The 18,017-nt window shown below is 45.7% G+C and overlaps 1 protein-coding gene across 10 annotated transcripts in view; it reads right to left on the reverse strand.

The window, feature by feature from the left end:
• The window catches only part of LMO3 (LIM domain only 3), a 188,355-nt gene that overhangs the window by 41,346 nt on the left and 128,992 nt on the right, over window positions 1-18,017 (reverse strand). For all 10 annotated transcript variants that reach the window (XM_069628387.1, XM_069628386.1, XM_069628389.1 and 7 more), the window contains exon 3: window positions 11,886-12,011. In XM_069628387.1, the coding sequence (XP_069484488.1) occupies window positions 11,886-12,011 (126 nt within the window). The remainder of the gene's footprint in view (window positions 1-11,885; window positions 12,012-18,017) is intronic.

The raw sequence follows: 18,017 nt of genomic DNA on the forward strand, positions 1-18,017 counted from the left end.
TATTTACCATTACAATGCCAATGATGTGGGGAGATTTTTAAACAGTGCAATGGTCATTTTAAGACAGATGTGTGTATGTCAGAATCAGTATGAATAATTGTGAATGACTGTAGTATAACTTGTTGGAGGTACATGAGCCAACGGGAAGAGAGACTCTCTGAACATAGCTCCCTACCGTATATAAGGTAGTGGAAATTACCACAAGACTACCACATATAGCTCTCTGTCGTAAATAAGTCAGTGAGTTTGCCCATGGTGGCGCACCAACACTATCCCTGGAAATTGTGGTTTCCCTAGAATGCAGGTCTGAGGTCTCTCTAGTGATCACACGAAAAATCTAAGCGAAGATAAGGGATTCTGGACATTGGGGCCACAAATAAAACAAGGGAATTATGCTCACCAAAATACCACCAACCACGTATACCAAATATGCAGGTCTGGGTGCTGAAATAATGCATGTCCATTGTATTATTGTTGCACATGGCCAAATCTGAATACAAAGAGTGATTATTGCTAAGTTATTTCTCGGCGGTAATAAAATACCGTCAGGCCCCAAATCTCCACAAAATACCCTACAGACCAGATACATTATGTGATAGTAGAGATACTGGTTGGTAAGTTTTTGATAACAATCCAGTCCAGTATATTGCTATCTTTGTGGGTGGCACTATCAATTTGTTGTTGGAAACCAATGGATTCCAGTGATTGTGGGAGGCAACTTCATCAAGAGGGTTGTTGTACCAATAGTTAAAGTCTCCAAGAATAAGAAAAGGAGTCGAGTCTTCAGATATATTGCCAATAGTTGTACTTCAAATTCAATGGATGCGCTGGGGGGAGGGGGAACGATAATTCAATAGTATACTAATGAAGGAAGGAAGTGGCATTGATATTTAGTTTAACCATAAGAGCTTCACGGTTCTCTAGATTGAGCGGGTTAGAAGTGTGTACTTTCAGGCGTTTGAAAATAATAGCCACTCCCCCCCCACCTCTGCCATTTTCTCGCATGATTTAGGCATTAAGGTAGCCCACAGGAGTGACGAGGAGCATAGCATGGTGTATAGCCTCAGACATCCTGGTTTCTGTGAGAAATAGAATATTGAGGTCTAATTCCAGGATTTTATCTCCAATTTCCACTGAATGCATGACAAGAGAACGGGTATGTGTATTGTGGGATCGTGGTTATCTATATTAATACCAGAAAAGGGAGCGCGGAAGGCTGGGATAGGTTGAGGAGTGCCAGGTTTCAAACTATCGGCCTCCTTATTCCTCATCTTTCCAGGAACAGGCGATTTTATCAGGAATGTCTTCACATGCTCCATGAAAGGGCAGGAGGAAAAAATAACCGGGATCGCAGAAGGGTGAATAGAGGAAACATCCAACTGGTTAAGTATCCGTGGCTCATGCTGGAGACCATGACTTGTTTGAGCCATAACCATACATTGGGCACTTCTTACATCTGAAGCCTGTTGTGCCTGGTTAATGGCGTCCAGAACCTCTTGTAAGCCCAATTCCTAGCAGAGTAGACGGCCGTACTTCTTCGTACCGCTACTGACCGCCACCAATGCACCTGACATGTCAAGAAGTACGGTGAGAAAACTACAATCCTGAAGGGAATTGCAGTCCTAACACACTGCGGTACAACAGGTGGTGAAATCGGTGCAGTTTTAAGTATGTTAAGCAAGTAAATCACTAAAAGCACTAAATAATGCTTGCCTAACGAGCAGTCTTCCAACTACAATAAGCTTCAAAGGACTAAGCACAGAATTAAAAAGTAAACAATTCTAAAATTTCAATTTCAAAAATCAAGCCTAAAATAGTAGGTATATTAGGTATTTTGTGTGGTCATATGGTCCTTGTTTGCATAATTGCTTCTGGAGGTCATTAGAATTAAGCCAGCCTCCCCTCTGCTCCTCCTCCGCCCCTTAAGTTAGGTGGATTAGGTTGCATATATTTCCAATAATAGCTTGCACTTGAAACCATCATGCTCTGATCAAGAATATCCGCAGCCACCACAGACAGGTGTTTTTGCCTTGATATTGGATGGACTTGCATCAAAAAATTAAGATTTCCCATCTAGGACAATCCAGAGAGCCATAACATGCAATATACTTTGAGTGGGTGCATTCTCATAGAAGAGGTTATTTGCCCTCTGCACGTATGCAAGAGTCCTTTGTCCATCCTTAGTGGGTCTCTCAATTTGACAAATGTTGAAATGTTTGAGGGCGTTACCTTAAGTTAATAAAGGTTAGGTTTACCCCTTGCTCTCTGTAGATGGCATGATGCTGCATCTTGGCCTTACCTCAATGAGATTGACCAATAAGGCAGAAGCGAGTGTGTAGGGTTTTGGTGGATTGTATTGGGGTGCTGGATTGCCCTTGAGCGCTGGCCCAGACTGATATCAAAATGGACATTTCTTCTCTAGTAAGCTATGCAAGCTCAAACAGGATTGTAGACCCCTTTACAGAGGCACCTACCTACCATCTTGGTAGTCAGTAGAGAGGCTCCAATACTTTTCTGAAAATGTGAGAGACTCTTGCACGGTTACAACATGAACCTAATGACTCCAAAAACTATTTTGTAAACGTAAAATGTGCACATGATCAGGGAAACCAAGTTTCATTTATTAAAACCACCTCTGGGGAAGAAAAGGAAACGTTTGTCCTACTTATAATGGCATAGGTGTCAAGATACGGGATGAGCAAACCTTAAAGTGCTTGACTCAAATATTTATTATTTGGCATTTATATAGTACTGTATATCATCTCAAAGAGCTTGTGGGGTGGATGCCCTCGGGGACCGCAGTCCATGTCAGTCGAGAGAGTAGGGTAGAATACAGTGCTTGGGTGCACTGAGTAGGTGTGCTGCTAGTGTGATTAGCGTGGTGGAGGCAGCATCCCAACATTAGGTGTGGTGGTAGTGAGGGATCAGTTGAATGTGTGCAGTCAGGTGGTTGGTCACTGAGACTTCATTCTGGCCTGTGTAGGAAAGTTGTGTGTGGCTAGACCGATTTTCGTGGGATATAGCTGCGTTCTCATGTGTGCAACTTTGCCAAAATTGATCGAGGGGTATAGCTGCATTCTATTGTTTGTTGGTGCAAAGTGAAAAGCATGCATGGTAGTGGGAGAGGTGAGGGTCAGGTGGGTGGTGTACTTTGGAGCGCACTGCTCTTGGTTACTTCTGGATCAAGATGAGCTGGCAGAGATCGTTCTCATGATTCGTGGTAAAGGTACTCAGGGGTGGTTTCACATGGTGGACTGTAGTTTATGATTTGTATGATCGGAAGGTCATTCTCAGGGTCAGCATGTGTTGGAGAGCCCGTTTTCATTGAACTCTGCATTCTATAAATCGCGGCGAGTGTCCACGTTTCTTCTGGCATTAGGCGTGGTTATAGAAAAAGACAGGTTTTTGAGAGCTTTTCGGAAGGCCATGTAGTCTTGGGTGCGTTGAATTTGTGAGGGAGCGAGTTCCACAGAGTCAGAGCCAGGGATTAGTAGGCTGACTCCCAAATCCTGGTTGAGGTGGAAGTTGGGATCGCTAGTAAGAGACCAGTGCATGACCTTAGGGTGCGTGATGGGTGGTAGGTTATAATCTTTTCTTGCAAATAAGCTGGGCGAGTTTTGTACACTGCTCCGTGGGTAATGCATAGAATTTTGAAAATGGCCCTTCGTCCAACAGGCAACCAGCGAAGGGTGAGGAGAGCAGGGGAGATGAGATTCCTGTGTACCAGTGCATGAAGGAGTCTGGCGGCAGCGTTATGTGTCGGGGTACCGAGATAAAGAGTTTGCATAGTCCAGTCTTGACATTGCAGTGGATATAATGGCAGTGAGTCGGCTGGGGTAGGTGAAGTATGGAAACATGCTTCTTAGGAGCTGGATGTGGTAGTGGCAGGATTTTGATACTTTGTTTATCTGATGGGAGAGGGTTAAGCCAGAGTCCATAGTGCAGCCAAGGTTTTTGACTATTTTGGAGGTGGTGGGTGCCAAGGGAGGTTTTTATCAGGCTTCAGAAGGAGGTGGTTTCAAAATCGTGTTCAGAACCTTTGAATTAGACCTTCCATGTAGATGGCCCGTGAGTCAAATCATGCCAAGTCGGTAAGTGTTGCATTTGTCTCGAATCGTTTTGACCCAATTTGAGGCAATAGTTCACTATGGTTGGAAACGGATTAAAAAACAAACTCCTGTAGATTTTAAGAAGGAAAAGGGCAGACCAATTACTCAAATGTTTCAGCACAAGTGATAAGATGAGCTTGCGCACCTGAGCCAACACAACTTACAACCTATTCTTATAGGGCACAGATTGGCCCTTTTTCACCATCTTTGCATCAATAAGGGGATGTTTCTGTGCATTTCAAAGTGCATGCCAAATCCTCAAACGGAATGCTCTTTAAAATGCACAGATCAGTGTCTCCTCTGCGCCTAGTTGGCATCCGAGCATGAGATGAACAATATACGACGGTGTCCATGCAGTCCCGGTCATGCATTATCATTGAAATGGAACAGCAGCATACCCACTTAGTTTTATATTGCCAAAAGGGTCAGAAATGCTCCCCCCCCCGCTTTAACATTTTACAATGATGGGCCCATCACACATTGGTACATGAGAGCACTCCAAACACTATGGTATGCAAGTGGGCTGGCCAGGACATAATTTGCACTCCCCCCCCCCCCCACCCCAAGCCTGAAATACACGGGTCACCTTTGTGGGTAAGGTGATAGCATTTCTAAAAATGAATGCAAATGAAAATGGGAGACGTGTATCCTCTGCGCCGCCCCCCATCCCCACACTTGAATTCATTTTTAGGTCCCAACAGTATCTTTTCCTTTGCCACCAGAATACTATAAAGGCGCAAAATCCTAGAATTCAGTATTACTAAAAAGTTGTATTTGAGCTGAGTTGCAGCATCAAATAATTATGTATGCAAACAGCTTTGAATATTTAGAACCATTTCAAGCTCCAGCTCCAAATGGTTTCAATCTTTCGAGCAGAGGCAATTCTCCCATTGTTCAGATATACTTGAATCTTTTTCCAGCTGGGTCTCATCTCTCCACTGGCTCCAGGTGGCTGCAAGGATCGAGTCTCTGCATCGTCCACAAAGCTTTCTGGGGCCAGGGCCCACATTAAATCGAACGTTCTCTTTCAAAATACCTTCCTTCTCAAGCCCTTCGCTCAGCTACTCCAACTCTGAGGGTCAGAGGCTTTTCCAGGCAGAGTTGGGGGGAAGGGGGATATGTGTCTATCCTCTGCAGGTGCCTCCCTCTAGAATGGCCTCTGCCCTTCTCAAACTTGAGCTGGACAACCTGAAGTTCCGATAGCTGCTCAAGACCTTCCTTTTCTCCTCTGCTTTCTCTCGCCCTATCCTGCTGACCTACCTGCCTGCTGCGCCGACTGGTTGCTTGGCTACTCCTTTATCAGTCTCCCCTGTGCAGCCTCCAGGCCTACCGCACACTTAGGAGCTGTAAATGTAAACTCTACAGCCCTCTGCCTTCTTTCATTCACCCGAAGCCGCACTGACCTGGCTGCATTCACTCAGAGCATTGCTGCCCCGATTGCACTTCCCTTAACTCTCCCTGGCACTTAACCCCTCTCCGTCCCCCCTGCACTTTGCACTGTTGCACTTGCATGATCTGAATGACAAGGCCTAGTATGATCGTATGTCTTGTCCTCCCTCGGTCACCGCCCCCCCCCCCCCTCACCCCGTCTTGTCGCGCCTATAAACACCTGTGTACAGGTGCATTATAAATGACATATCATATCCCTCCACACCCAAAACATGACCAAACATCAACGTGACAGTCTAGATTAAACTACAGTTTGTCAATGATCAAGTGGGATACATTAGAAAACCAAGGCACAGACACCAGCGAGCCCTGTGAAAACAACAAAATCACAGTAAACTTACTGCATTTAGTTGTTATTTTGCCAGAAAAAGAGTGCACTGCAGCATAGTTCTGACTGCCCCTTTCTCTTTGGCGCGTGACTAAGACCCACAGGACATCCAGAAAAGAGTGAATTCTGTGCAAATGCATAGAAGTAAAGCATATGACAATGATGCATGAAGACAATGCTACAAGTGAATTAGCCAAAGAAAACAGGTCTTGCCCGTGAAGAATGGACACCTCTAGCACAGAGTTGCATTGCCTTTGCTCAAGAGAGAAAATAGGTATTGGGATTCTGAAGCAGATAATTATAGCAGGGTCAAGGTATTGTAATTAGTTAAAATCCCTTACACCAGAGGAGATGACCACCCGGGGTCCTACAAAAGCAACTTGAATATCCAGATTGCTAACTTGGTTGGAGCAGATCTGGATTACATTCCATATTCGAGGGTGCATTGTAAGCCTTTGTACTGGACAAGACCCATAATCTGTGTCAACAGAAGAACATTCCCAAGTTCGTATAAAAAGATCATTAAAAATAGGAGTAACTGGAAATAAATGTATTATCCTCTAAAGTGGGAGCATCTCCTGTCGGGTGCATTCTGAACATCTGCTTGGGGGATGATTTTTTTTATCTCGTCAGACATCCCCCTCTCCAACTCTCTACCTGTATCACTCCAGTTCCCCTCCAGCCGTCTCTTCTCGTCCTTCCCTTGTTCACTCGCAACAATGTTTCTAGACAAGTCCAATCTATGAAAGTCTCGTCAAAGCAGGTACTCCCCCAGAACCGTCAAGGAACACATTAACACTGACCCAGTCTTGGCCCATTTCTGCAATCACTCTTTGCCATTGGAACCTTCCCTTCTCCCCCTAAAGCACTTCCTTGTGCACCCCCTCCAACAAGGCTGCTGCCGATACTTCCTCTCCTGCAAATTACCAACTGATCTCAATCACCCCTTTCCTGGCCAATCTCCTGAAGAAAAGCTGGTCATCTTCCATCTTACTCTCCATAGTGAAGCTGGTGATTGTCTCCATGAACACCACTCTGGCTTTAGAGCAGCCAGAAGCACAGAAACTGCTCGCCAGAACACCCGTGAAGACTTGCTCTCTAATCTCAACGCAACACTTCCTTTTGTCCTCATGCTCCTTGATCCATCCTCTGCTTTCGAACCACACCATCCTGGGCATCACAGGTCAGGTCTCAGCCTGCTTGTCCTTTTCTCTCCGATCGACCCTCCCAGGTTCAACTTGGGTCCTTTCTCTGTACCACCTTTCTCTACATGTGGGGTTCCCCAGTGTTCTAACCTCCCACCCTGGCTCTTTAACAATTACTTGGCGACTCTGGCCCAACTCGTCTCTACCTTCTGTTCTAACTTTCAATGTTCTGCGGATGACATTCCGCTCTCAGTCAGGCTCCCCTCAGCCTCCTCTGCTCTCTCGCTCAAACCCGCCTGTCTCTGTGATTCAAGAATGGTGGGCCTCAAACAATCTCTGCCTTAATGCCAGTAACTCAGATGCTTCTCATTGGGACCCCTGCTTCCGCTTTTCCTCACTCTAGCCACCCACCATGGACCCTCTACACCGCAGCTTCCTGTGAGGCAAAGAACCTTGGTGTCATCTTCAACTCCACCCTCTCCTTCTCTCTTCACATCTCTGACATCGCGTCTCTAAGATTTCAAACTTTCAGCTGAACCTCTTCAGAGGTAGTCTTCCTTTTCTCACTTACCCCCGAAAGGCTCACTGTCCCCAGAGCTCTGGTCCTCTCTAGGCTGGACTATTGCAACAGCCTCTTTCTAAATCTTCATGCTTCTACTCATCAACCTTTGCAACTAATCTAGAACAGTACTCCAAGACTTGGCCTAATGCCCAGGGATCGTATCGCACAAGCCCTGAAATCTCTCCACTGGCTCCCAGTGGGTGCAAGGATCAAGTTTAAGACCCTTTGCAGCATCCACAAGGCTTTCTGAGGCAGGGGCCCACACTACATCCAACTCTCTTCCTAAGCATCTTCCTTGTCGAGCCCTCCACCTCCAAATCTCTGAGGGTCAGACACTTCCGAGGCAAGGGGGGGGGGAGCACTGTTCTCGGCTGTGGTCTCCCTCTGGAACAGCCTCCCTGCCTCTCTCAAACTTGAGGAGGACCACCTAAGGTTCTGGAAGCAACTAACCTTCCTCTCCGCTTCCGCATTCTCCATCTCCCCTGCTGATGTTCCCATCTGCTGCACTAACTGGTTACCCTGCCACCCACGGAACCTCATGGGCACCAGGATTCTGCACGACCAGTAGCCCTTTGCACTGCCTCTGGGCCTCCCACCCACTTGGGGACTATCTGCAACCCGACGGTCCTCTACCTCCTTGCACTTACTTGAGCAACCACACTGGCAGCACTTCACTGTGCTTTTGCCCCTGCACTCTCCCCCTCACTCCCCCAGCACTTCTCTTCCCTCCCCCATGCACTTGCACGATCTGAATACTGCCTTGTCTTGTCGCGCCTAGACACTTGTGTACAGGCACGTTATAAATGATATATCATGAGCCAGTTTATCCAGTAAAGACCTCAAATGGGCTACAGAGCTCGGTTCGTCTTAAAAGCTAAAAAGTAAAACCCACAAAGATCGCTCTCCTTTCCTTGTGGTCCATGAACCTGGGCTCTATGGAAACTTGGATATATGGTTCAAATAAAGTGTCAACATAGAGCAAAATGGTGTTGTCCGATTGTGCAAAGTTGCCATGACATCTGCTCTCGACCCCCAAGGTGGTCATACAGTCTGCAATAAATTCTGCCCATGAAGTTTAGAATCTCTTTGGGCAATGTTGGCAAACAGCTAGGTTAGATCGGTTTCTGTAGTTGCCAGACCTGTGCCTCAGGTGTCTAGACATATATGGGGCACAGATTTAACAATGGACTAGATGCTTAGTAACACATTCAGCCACATCTACAGAGATGCAAAGTAAATCTCTGAAGCAATGCTTGCCTTTCTCTAGTAGTTGTCAGACTTTTCTGCTGCTTGGCCTAATCAAGAACATTTGAGAACACCCTTCTTGTCCCAAAGCCTACAGTCAGTTTTGATTGCCTGCACACGTTTTTTGTAGAAAATTCTTTAGGATTCTTCCACAATCACATGCATGTAATGATGGTCACGATCCTAGCAATGCAGACAATGCGGCACAACTGCTATTCATCTCAGTTTTAAAGGCAATGTCTCTTCATTGGTGTGGCCAGTACAGAGTTTAAGTGGAGTCATAATTCACCATGGCAACTTCAGAAGAGGGGGAGAAAGACATAAGAATTACCCTGTTGCTACCATGTTTGAATCAGTCACTCTGAGAACTTAACCAGAGTCCATATGTTGCTTGCTAGAGAGCAATACATTTAGTCTTCTTCAACTTAGATGCAGAATCCAGCTACCAGCAAATTACCAAATGCGAAGGATGGCAGGCTAGAGTACTGGCACATGGATATCTTTGTGATTAAAACATGTATACACAGAAGAGAACAACTTAATTGCAGAACTGTTTCACAAGAACTATTGAGCAATCATGGTATGAAAATCTGGTTTATATGGTTCCTAAATTCTGACCAAGCCACATGTGTACTTGTTTCAGGGAAGACTCCAGGTTAGGACCACGGTGGAGTGTCTGAGCTGATCTGATCACTCTGCGCAAAAGCAATCACTGGCGATATTGCAACACATTCCAAGAAATTGGAGGCGACATGAACCAACACTTACCTCTTGTGTTGAGGCTGTGCAGCAAATTTGAGTCTGTGGTGGAGGGTGTAGTTGCTCGTGGACGTGAGCCTAGGAGTAAAATAACTGCAAATACACTAAGCACCGGGGTGCTAAAAATTACTTATTTACCAACATGCCCGATAAGGAGTGTCAAATGAGGTTGAAAATAAGCAAAGGTATCCACCATGAAAAAGTCTACATGTCAGTGTTGGGAGTGTGGGGGGCAGTTGCATTACTACTGGGAGAATCAACCGATCAGAATGAAACCGAGAAGGTGGGCACCTGAAGCATGCTAAAGGAGCTGTAAGCACAGTGAGGAGACGCAAGTGCATTGTGCGGGGGACACGCAGAGACGAGTGGTGAGAGAAGACTAGTTGCAGACGAGCATAGGATTGGAGGAGCATTTTTGGAGCCAGGCTTGAGCAATGAAACGCCTACAGTGACAAATCAGCCAAAAAGGACCTTCAAAATAACGCAACTAGCCATAGTCAACACCACATTCAGAGGAACCAGTCAGCAATGTTCTTTGCCAAGGTTTCATTAAAGGTGGTAAATTCAAAATAGGGGACCTAGTGATGCTTTGGTCCCTAGACAGACTACTCACCGCATAAAAAGCAAAAGTAATTTGTGGCCAAATTGATATTTTGTTTTTTTTAAATGAAAGGACAGTACAGTATCTTGCCCAGGTTTGTGGTGCTACCGTCTTTGACATATGCAAAGCAGTAGAAACGTTCTGGTTGCTTCCATACATATCGGCACAAACATTTTCAGTTGTGTTACTATTTAATTATATATACTTTGTGACAAAGCAGAACTAAAGCGATTTAGTGCATATGTTAAAAAAAGTCACCTCCTATAGAATTCTGGGATGGGTACGCAGTAACAAAATACTAATGGAGTGGTGAGAAGATGATAGCTCAACCCATTTATTAAAAAGAGGAAGAATAAATAATAAAATAAGAATAAAACACCACTGCACTGCCTTCGTCCTGCACAATCTGCCTTGGAACAGTCCGGCCATATATCAGGGGGTGTAATCTTTGTTTCTCCAGAATGTTTTGGACCACAACTCACATTAGCCCTAGACCCCACAGTCAATGGCGAGGGATCCTAGGGGTCGTCATCCAGAACATCTTGAAGATCCCTGCAATATACTAAAAGGTGCGACGACACAGCAGCATATTTCAATGTGGTTATTCACAGTTGTGAGGTCACAGGAAAAAGTGTTATTTTATTGTGTTTTTGCTTGGTCACCATGAGTGGGACTGGTATACCCAGACATGAGTCCTGTGTCTGCTGGGCCGGGCCTAGAGACCCAAGCTACTCCTTACTGATGAGGCCCAACAAGGCCGAGATGTCTGGGGATGATTGTGGTCTTGTGCAGAAGGGATGTGGCTTAGTAGTTCGGGCTGGAAAGCCCCTTTTGGGATGGTACCAAGTCTGATTTGTATATGGTCTTTCCTCTTCGGTAATGGCTTGGCAGGTGAAGAAGAATGGTCTGGATGGTTGCCCAGAGCAATGCCAGAGGTTAAGATTCATTCTAAACCTTCCAGCCATCACCTCTGTTTTTTGCTATGTATTTTAATGTATACTTACTTTATAATTGTTACCGGTCGGGACAGAGGGCCCATTTCCAGGACTATCCCAGCAAAACAGACGTCTGGGCACCCTATCCACTGGCAAATGGCGACGTGTCCCCCAGATCTTCAGCAGGTGGCCTGCCTCCCTACTTCCTTGGAGTGGCTTCACTAGTGGCATGGTGGGTGCATCACAAGGTGTGTTTTGATGTGCAAGGCCATCTGGCCCATGGCTCTATTCACACATTCTACAAACATTTGCATTAGTACCAACAATAGAAGAAATGCTTGGATAGTTTTAATACGCATCATGTAAAAACGTTTGCACCAGGGAACACATGAAGCACTGTTTTGCAGACTTTGCTTGCTGTGCAACAAAAAGAAATGTGCATTTCTTTTAGTAAAAGCAGTTGACCAAGAGGGGCAATCTGCCTTAAAATAAAATGTTGCTTTAGCAAAGAGGCTTATTTTTTGGGGAAAACCTGGGTTGGGATAAAAACCAGTTGGCTTCATTCCCTACTGTACACGCAGTGAAATCGGTGCTAAATGCATGTGCTTCCTTTTCTGCAAAACTGAGATAATCTAGCCCCTCTCGATTGGAACACAATGATGTTGCAATTGGTTTCTTTAAAATTACGGAGCGCACAACGGAAACGTTTGCAGCTTCTCATGACAGGATACAAGACCTGAACGACCTCTTACCTCTGGTTACAAAGCTGGCAGGCGAAGCAGTCCAGGTGGTAAACATTGTCTTTAGCCCTCATCACCATCTCAAAGGCAGGGATGAGTTTACTGCATGCAGCGCAGTTTCCGGTCACGCCAAATAACCTGGGGACACAAAGAAGAGGCAATGTGAACTGCGTGCAAAATAAAAGAGCCGGGTGTTTACCGCCGTAAAGCAATGCAATGCAATGCAATGGCGAACACGCACGCAAAAACTCACTCACACAGTGTTCAGCTCTACTTGTAAACACACACTGGTGACCTTTCCTGATGAAGAGAAAGTTATTCCCGAGAAAACAAGGAAGTCAGAAACACATTACAGATGTTACACAATCGCCTAAACAGGTCAGCCAGCAGTGTGAGTGTGAACAAGTAGCAGGAACACTGTGCTCGGCTCGTACAGTCAATTGGAGAGAGGTGCCAGTCCAGGCCTCCTTTAGCATGTGCTATTGGAACATACATTCGCTTGTAAAGAGAAAACACATTCACAAGCTACAGCATTCTTCACTTTGGACATCCAGCGCTAAAAGCTTTCGCCATTATTGTTTAAAGAGCATTTTATGAACACATTTCCAATCGTCAGAGGCATTAGGCGGTCCGTGCACCTTGCAGCCCACGGCTGTGGGTCTAAGCTATGATTAGATTATTCCGGGGGCACATTAAATGGAATGAAGCAGTAAACTATACACAGGCACTGCAGCATGTGGCAGAGAAATACAGGGAAAAACCATTTGCAGGGTCAGGTTAGAGGCAGAAGAAAAATTTAAGGAAAAAAAAAAGTCTAATTTGCTACGTATTCCCAGGTGTCCCATTTGTTGTTCGGAACAATGCAAACATGCAGGTTTACTTCTCAATGCAAGATGCACGCCGTTCCTGCAATGGTTTGACCGCCAGAAATTGCATTCGTATTGGAGAGGAGATGTGGCCTACGGGTGGACCAGGGTTCAAACCTCAGCTGTACAAAATGGTGTGAATGGAGGAAAAGTCCGTAAATGAAAATGAGACTGAACATTCTTCCACCAGCACGTCAAACAAACTGGTTTAAAACGGGGACCCATTGTTGGCCTTTCTGTGAAAGCATTTACGAACCCCTCCAGCATTTCCGGGTTATGATCCGGCAGCTCAATTTGAAACACTGTATTGTGAAGCATGGAAGTCAGGGTTGGCCGGGCGACCGTCCGGGGCACCATTCCCTCCCCCCCTCACCAGGGCACCATTAGCCCCTTGCCACGGCAACTCAGGGAAGTCTTTCAAGGGCTCCCCAGAGCTGGCTTAGTGGGAGCAGGTGCAGCAGGTGCCCTTTTGTTATTAAATGCACCTGCGGTGGTTGAGCGCATTTAACAATAGCGTGCTGATGCTATGCATCAGAATCCTATTCTGACGATTTCCTCCCTGCTCCCACAAGGCATTGGGAATGGGACGCGCACTCATTGGCATGAGCGTCCTATTCCGGCACCTGGCAAGGAGTTAATCACTGGAGCAGGGAGTTAGAAAAAAACATGTGGCGCTTCCAGCCCCCACACCCCTCCCCCTGTTGACCAGGGGCATACGGGAAGGGGGGTGCCAATTCGGTCAGGGCGCTGCTGCCGCTAAGGCCCTGATGGAGGTAGACTGTTGGCCGACACAGTAGCACTGTGCAAGGTAGCACCTTGCAGCAGGACGTGGTGTTTGCTATGTCAAAGTATTTAGCCAGGGCCTGGAGAAGGAGGAATGTCACATTGTCTCAGATGGTCTGATGGTTTAAGAGCGTGTTATTGAATTCTATGCAACTGTGGAATGCAAGGACTGTCTTTTGAAATGTTGAATACTGAATTATGAATTCCATTCTGCATGTGTTGCACTGATTTTATGTCGGCTTTAATGGCATATGCGTCCAAATAAAACATTGTTGATGAGAATGCAAATCGTGACACGTGCTTAGGGGGTGTATCACTAATGACAAGCCTCAGCGAACGTACATGTCAAAGAGGCAGGACCGAAGCTGCACTGAGGGGTACAGGAGGGAGTCCCAAAATCAATGACCATCAAAAGCAAGGAACAGTCCGCTTCAGCTGCGGCCAATGGTTATCAGCATAGGCCACTAGTTGGGAAAGCCAGCTTGAAACGGTGGGTTTTCAGCAACTTTAGGAATTTTGGGTGACTGTCATGAGACTTTAGGCGATTCCAGAGTAAGTGGGGGCGTTTCCTCAGGCCTTTTCATCTCCCTGGTGTAGGTTATTCTCAGGCTCCGTCTCTGTTGAGGGGCAATGCTGTCATTCCTGGCCAGCCCGACCCTCATCCTGAGCTTCAGGTTTCTTTTCCTTGGGCCAAAATCTCAATACCATTCTTTTTTAACCCATCCTTAGGGCCGAGCCGCTCAAACGTGTGGATTTGAGCCCCAGCATTTTCCCCGACTGAGGTGCTGTGGAGGTCATCCAATTTATATCGAAGGGCACTTGAGGGAATGTATTTTGAGATGTACGGTTTGAGGCAGTTGGGCACTCTGCTGCTAGCAAACATGTGGAGAGTACAGAAGAGCTTTCGTTCACCAGAAGCCGATGGAGCCTCCAGAGCTGGTGCGGTCGACTGGCTAGAGAGACGGAGCACTAGCCTAGCTTTGTCCTTTCTCAACCAAAACCCTCAAATTCTGCAAATGGTCGCAACAGTTCAGCCCGTACAGTACTCCTGCCCTTGTGTTGCCTAAAGTATGGAAAGAGACTTCAACATGTGGAGGTGAGAATGGCAGAGTTGATAAACATTTGATCTGTCTGCTGAAGGATACTTTATGATCAACGAAAAACACCAAGGTCCTTGCTTCTAGTGGAAGGTGCGGAGGGGAAGCGAGGGATGAATAGCTGCACAATGAAAGGTGTGGGTGCTGCCTGTTAGTACCCATTCCTATATTTACTGTGAATCAAATGTGTCAGATGCCTCATCTACTATGATTCCCCGGCCTCCACCATTCCCCTTACCCTTGCAACATCAAGATGACGAGAGCCAGCTATGAAGGTCTCTCCAGGGAAACGCCCAAATTAAACGCCGTTCTGTGCTAATGAATGCAAGAGGTGTGCAGCAGAAGAATCAAGTTGGCAATGAAATAGGCGCACACTCTCAATTAGGCCTCCACCATTTCTTAGAATTGTGTCACTTCGAGCAAGCCTGCCTGCATCCTAATTCCTGTTTAAATCCTGCTCCTACTTCAGAAATAAGCGCGTGTGCATTATGCAAACTGGCACCGCTTTTAGTTCCGAGCAAACTTCATTAATATATTCCTTCCCTTGTTTGAAGAAGTTCCATCGAGGAGAGCATAATATATGGTAATGGTGCAATCGTCATTTGTAAAATTAAAGCAAACATGTCCACATTGAAAGAGAATAAGAGATTTATGCCAAATAAAAATATACTTTCCCACTTTCTCATAAGAGCCTGCCAATCTGCTGCAACACACAAATTGTAGGTGATGATGGGTAGAGCATTACTCCATTCCTGCAGAAAAACGAATATAAAATGCAGCGGCTGGTAGTTTATGCCATTTCATAGGGCTGGGATTCGAACCTGGGGCTCACATAGTACAGATATTAGCAGTAACACGCTAGGCTGTCTGATCAGTGGAGGGAAAGATAAAACCAACACGCTTGGCCATCTGGCCATGCAAGTGCAAGAGATGCTACATAGATCACCAATAGGGCACTGCCAGCCCTGCTGACCAGCCCCCTGCCCCCCATATCCCAGACAGACGACAATCATGGTACAGTCTGCATACATGGATACCTACATATTCTCGCACACTGTTGGCAGCCCCTCCTAATACTACTAATATAAAGGCACCCCTTACCCTCCCACTTACCCCAATATGAATCTAAAATCTTTGGACCCCTCCGATTAGAACCAGAGGGTTCTGTGCTATTCAAAGCCCTCACGCTGGACAGCCACCACAGACATTCATCACAGGAAAGTCCTGTGCAGATTCAGTACTCACTGACGCCATATCCAAATGTGAGTTACCAATCTCACTTCTGAAATCTGTTAATTTCCAGCATAAAATAGAAAATTATAGTTGGGCTTCGATATTTATTGAATAGTGCATATTACACCAGGACATCCCCAATCTACACGTTATGTGCAACCATCCTCGGTTCCTAGTGCATGTTTAAGTGTGCGTGTGTGGGCTCGTGCAACAGAGGGAGCGAGCTGGGGGTGAAGAAATAGTAAAAAGTGTACATAAAATATAGCAAGAAGAGAATACTGTGCTGGATCTGGAGCAAGCTTTGAAATGGGTGATTAACTGGGATCCAAAAATATTATGATTTCTCTTTAAAGCACAAGAAAATCCACTTCAAAATTCCGGACATAGCACCTTTATCCTCTGTCCCCCAGATTCAATTGCTCGAGCTCCCCGAGCATTTATCAGCTACCTTATTAGAATTTGTTTCCACACAAACCATTGATCATCGGCCTATTACTAGGCAAATGACAGTTAATTACCCACTACATTAACCACTGGGACCTGAGACCTGCTTCTGCTGCCATCAGTCAACATGATAAATGTGGCAAGTTCAGTAATGCATGGCCAGCCCCGAGCTGCCTGCTGTAGTGTGAACAACCCTCAATCTCACTTCCAGGCCCAGGAAAATCTATGGCAATCTGCATAATTACAAGCTCTGGGTTAATAACAGACACATGATTTGTTGCATCTAAACAAAGTCCTTGGAACAGGAGCGGTCTCTTGTGGCCCCCCCATACCTCCAAGCTGATATGCCACCGGTGTACTTTCCAGGACATGTGCACTGCAGAACTAGGGTTGTGACGTTCTATGCTTGCAGTTTGTAGCCCTCCAAATGTATGGATCCTGCATTCGTGATTTGTAATCATTAAAAGAACCCGTGAAGCAATATTATCTTAATTATTCTCTGCAGCAAGTAGGGAATTGGGCTTCGGATAAAATAGCTCATCCTGCAGGCACACTCCCTGCCCAGCTTGAGGCCCCATCAGTTTTCATCTGCACCTGGACTCTGAAATCCTAATGATGAATTATTGCCCCTTCTCCTGTGAGGGTGAACCTTACAAGGGAACATTTTACTGAACTGTCAGCTCACGGGCCGAGGGTGGAGATGCGGAAATCTGATCTAATTAGCTGCAAAGCGATGCATTTGTTAGACTCTCTCCGCGGTTTTGTTCAAAGATGAAGGAATCGCGCGCCACACAAGGGTTTCTGACCTCTACAGACAAGTGACCCCACCAAAAAGAAATGCAAGTATAAAAAGGGTGACAAATGAAACCAGATGTAAAATATGTATACAAAGACAGCATGTCACATAACGGATTTTATTTCGAAGGAACTGTTACATTTGCCATTTAGAATTAGATGTAAAGCAATAATACAGTTGTACACCCATTCCAAGAAAAATGTGGACCTTCTGCAAGGAATTGGACTTTCATGTAAGTAACCCACATCACTGGTCGCAATAACATCAATACAAAACATAGAGCTATTTTTAACAGATAAGATGAGACACCTTAAGTATGGATGTGCTTGCACAACTGTGCTCAGCAATTTTTCTAGCTATTTGGGTCTGCACGTGTGGAGTGGATATGAAAGCCAAAAAGGAAAGGCAGTACCACTTACCATAACAGCATGAAACTAGAACAGACACTGGATTACTTATCTTGCGTTCTGGGTATAGTCAAAGAAAATCCACAATACTATCGTGTTAGGGGTGGGAAGGGAGGGCCAGCAGCCAGGATATCAAGATTTGGCTAGGTTCCCCTTAGCCTACACAACCTCCAAAACGTTTCACGACGGGACCCATTGCCCCCACCCCCCTCAGCCTGCTCTATAAGAGTTCCCAGGCATATAATCATATTCGGTCAAATGGCCACTAGGGTGGAATGGAGCTTCAAACCCACCAGGTCCAATGTAGACATTCAATTTAGACCTTATACCGTGAGTTGGCAACCTTAGAACCACCAGATTCTGTATACTACAATTCTGATCAGATCTAGCAAGGATGGTCAATGGTGTGGGGGCGTCATTCATGGAGAGCCACTCCAAACATCTGGAAAGCCACGCTTTGCAAAGCCCTTTCCTATGCTATTGGAGTGTGTTCATAGGGAGAACAAAAGTCAGTGTAT

The sequence above is a fragment of the Ambystoma mexicanum genome, chromosome 12 (assembly GCF_040938575.1).
Source record: "Ambystoma mexicanum isolate Mex_15411 chromosome 12, UKY_AmexF1_1, whole genome shotgun sequence".
NCBI classification, from domain to species: domain Eukaryota; kingdom Metazoa; phylum Chordata; class Amphibia; order Caudata; family Ambystomatidae; genus Ambystoma; species Ambystoma mexicanum.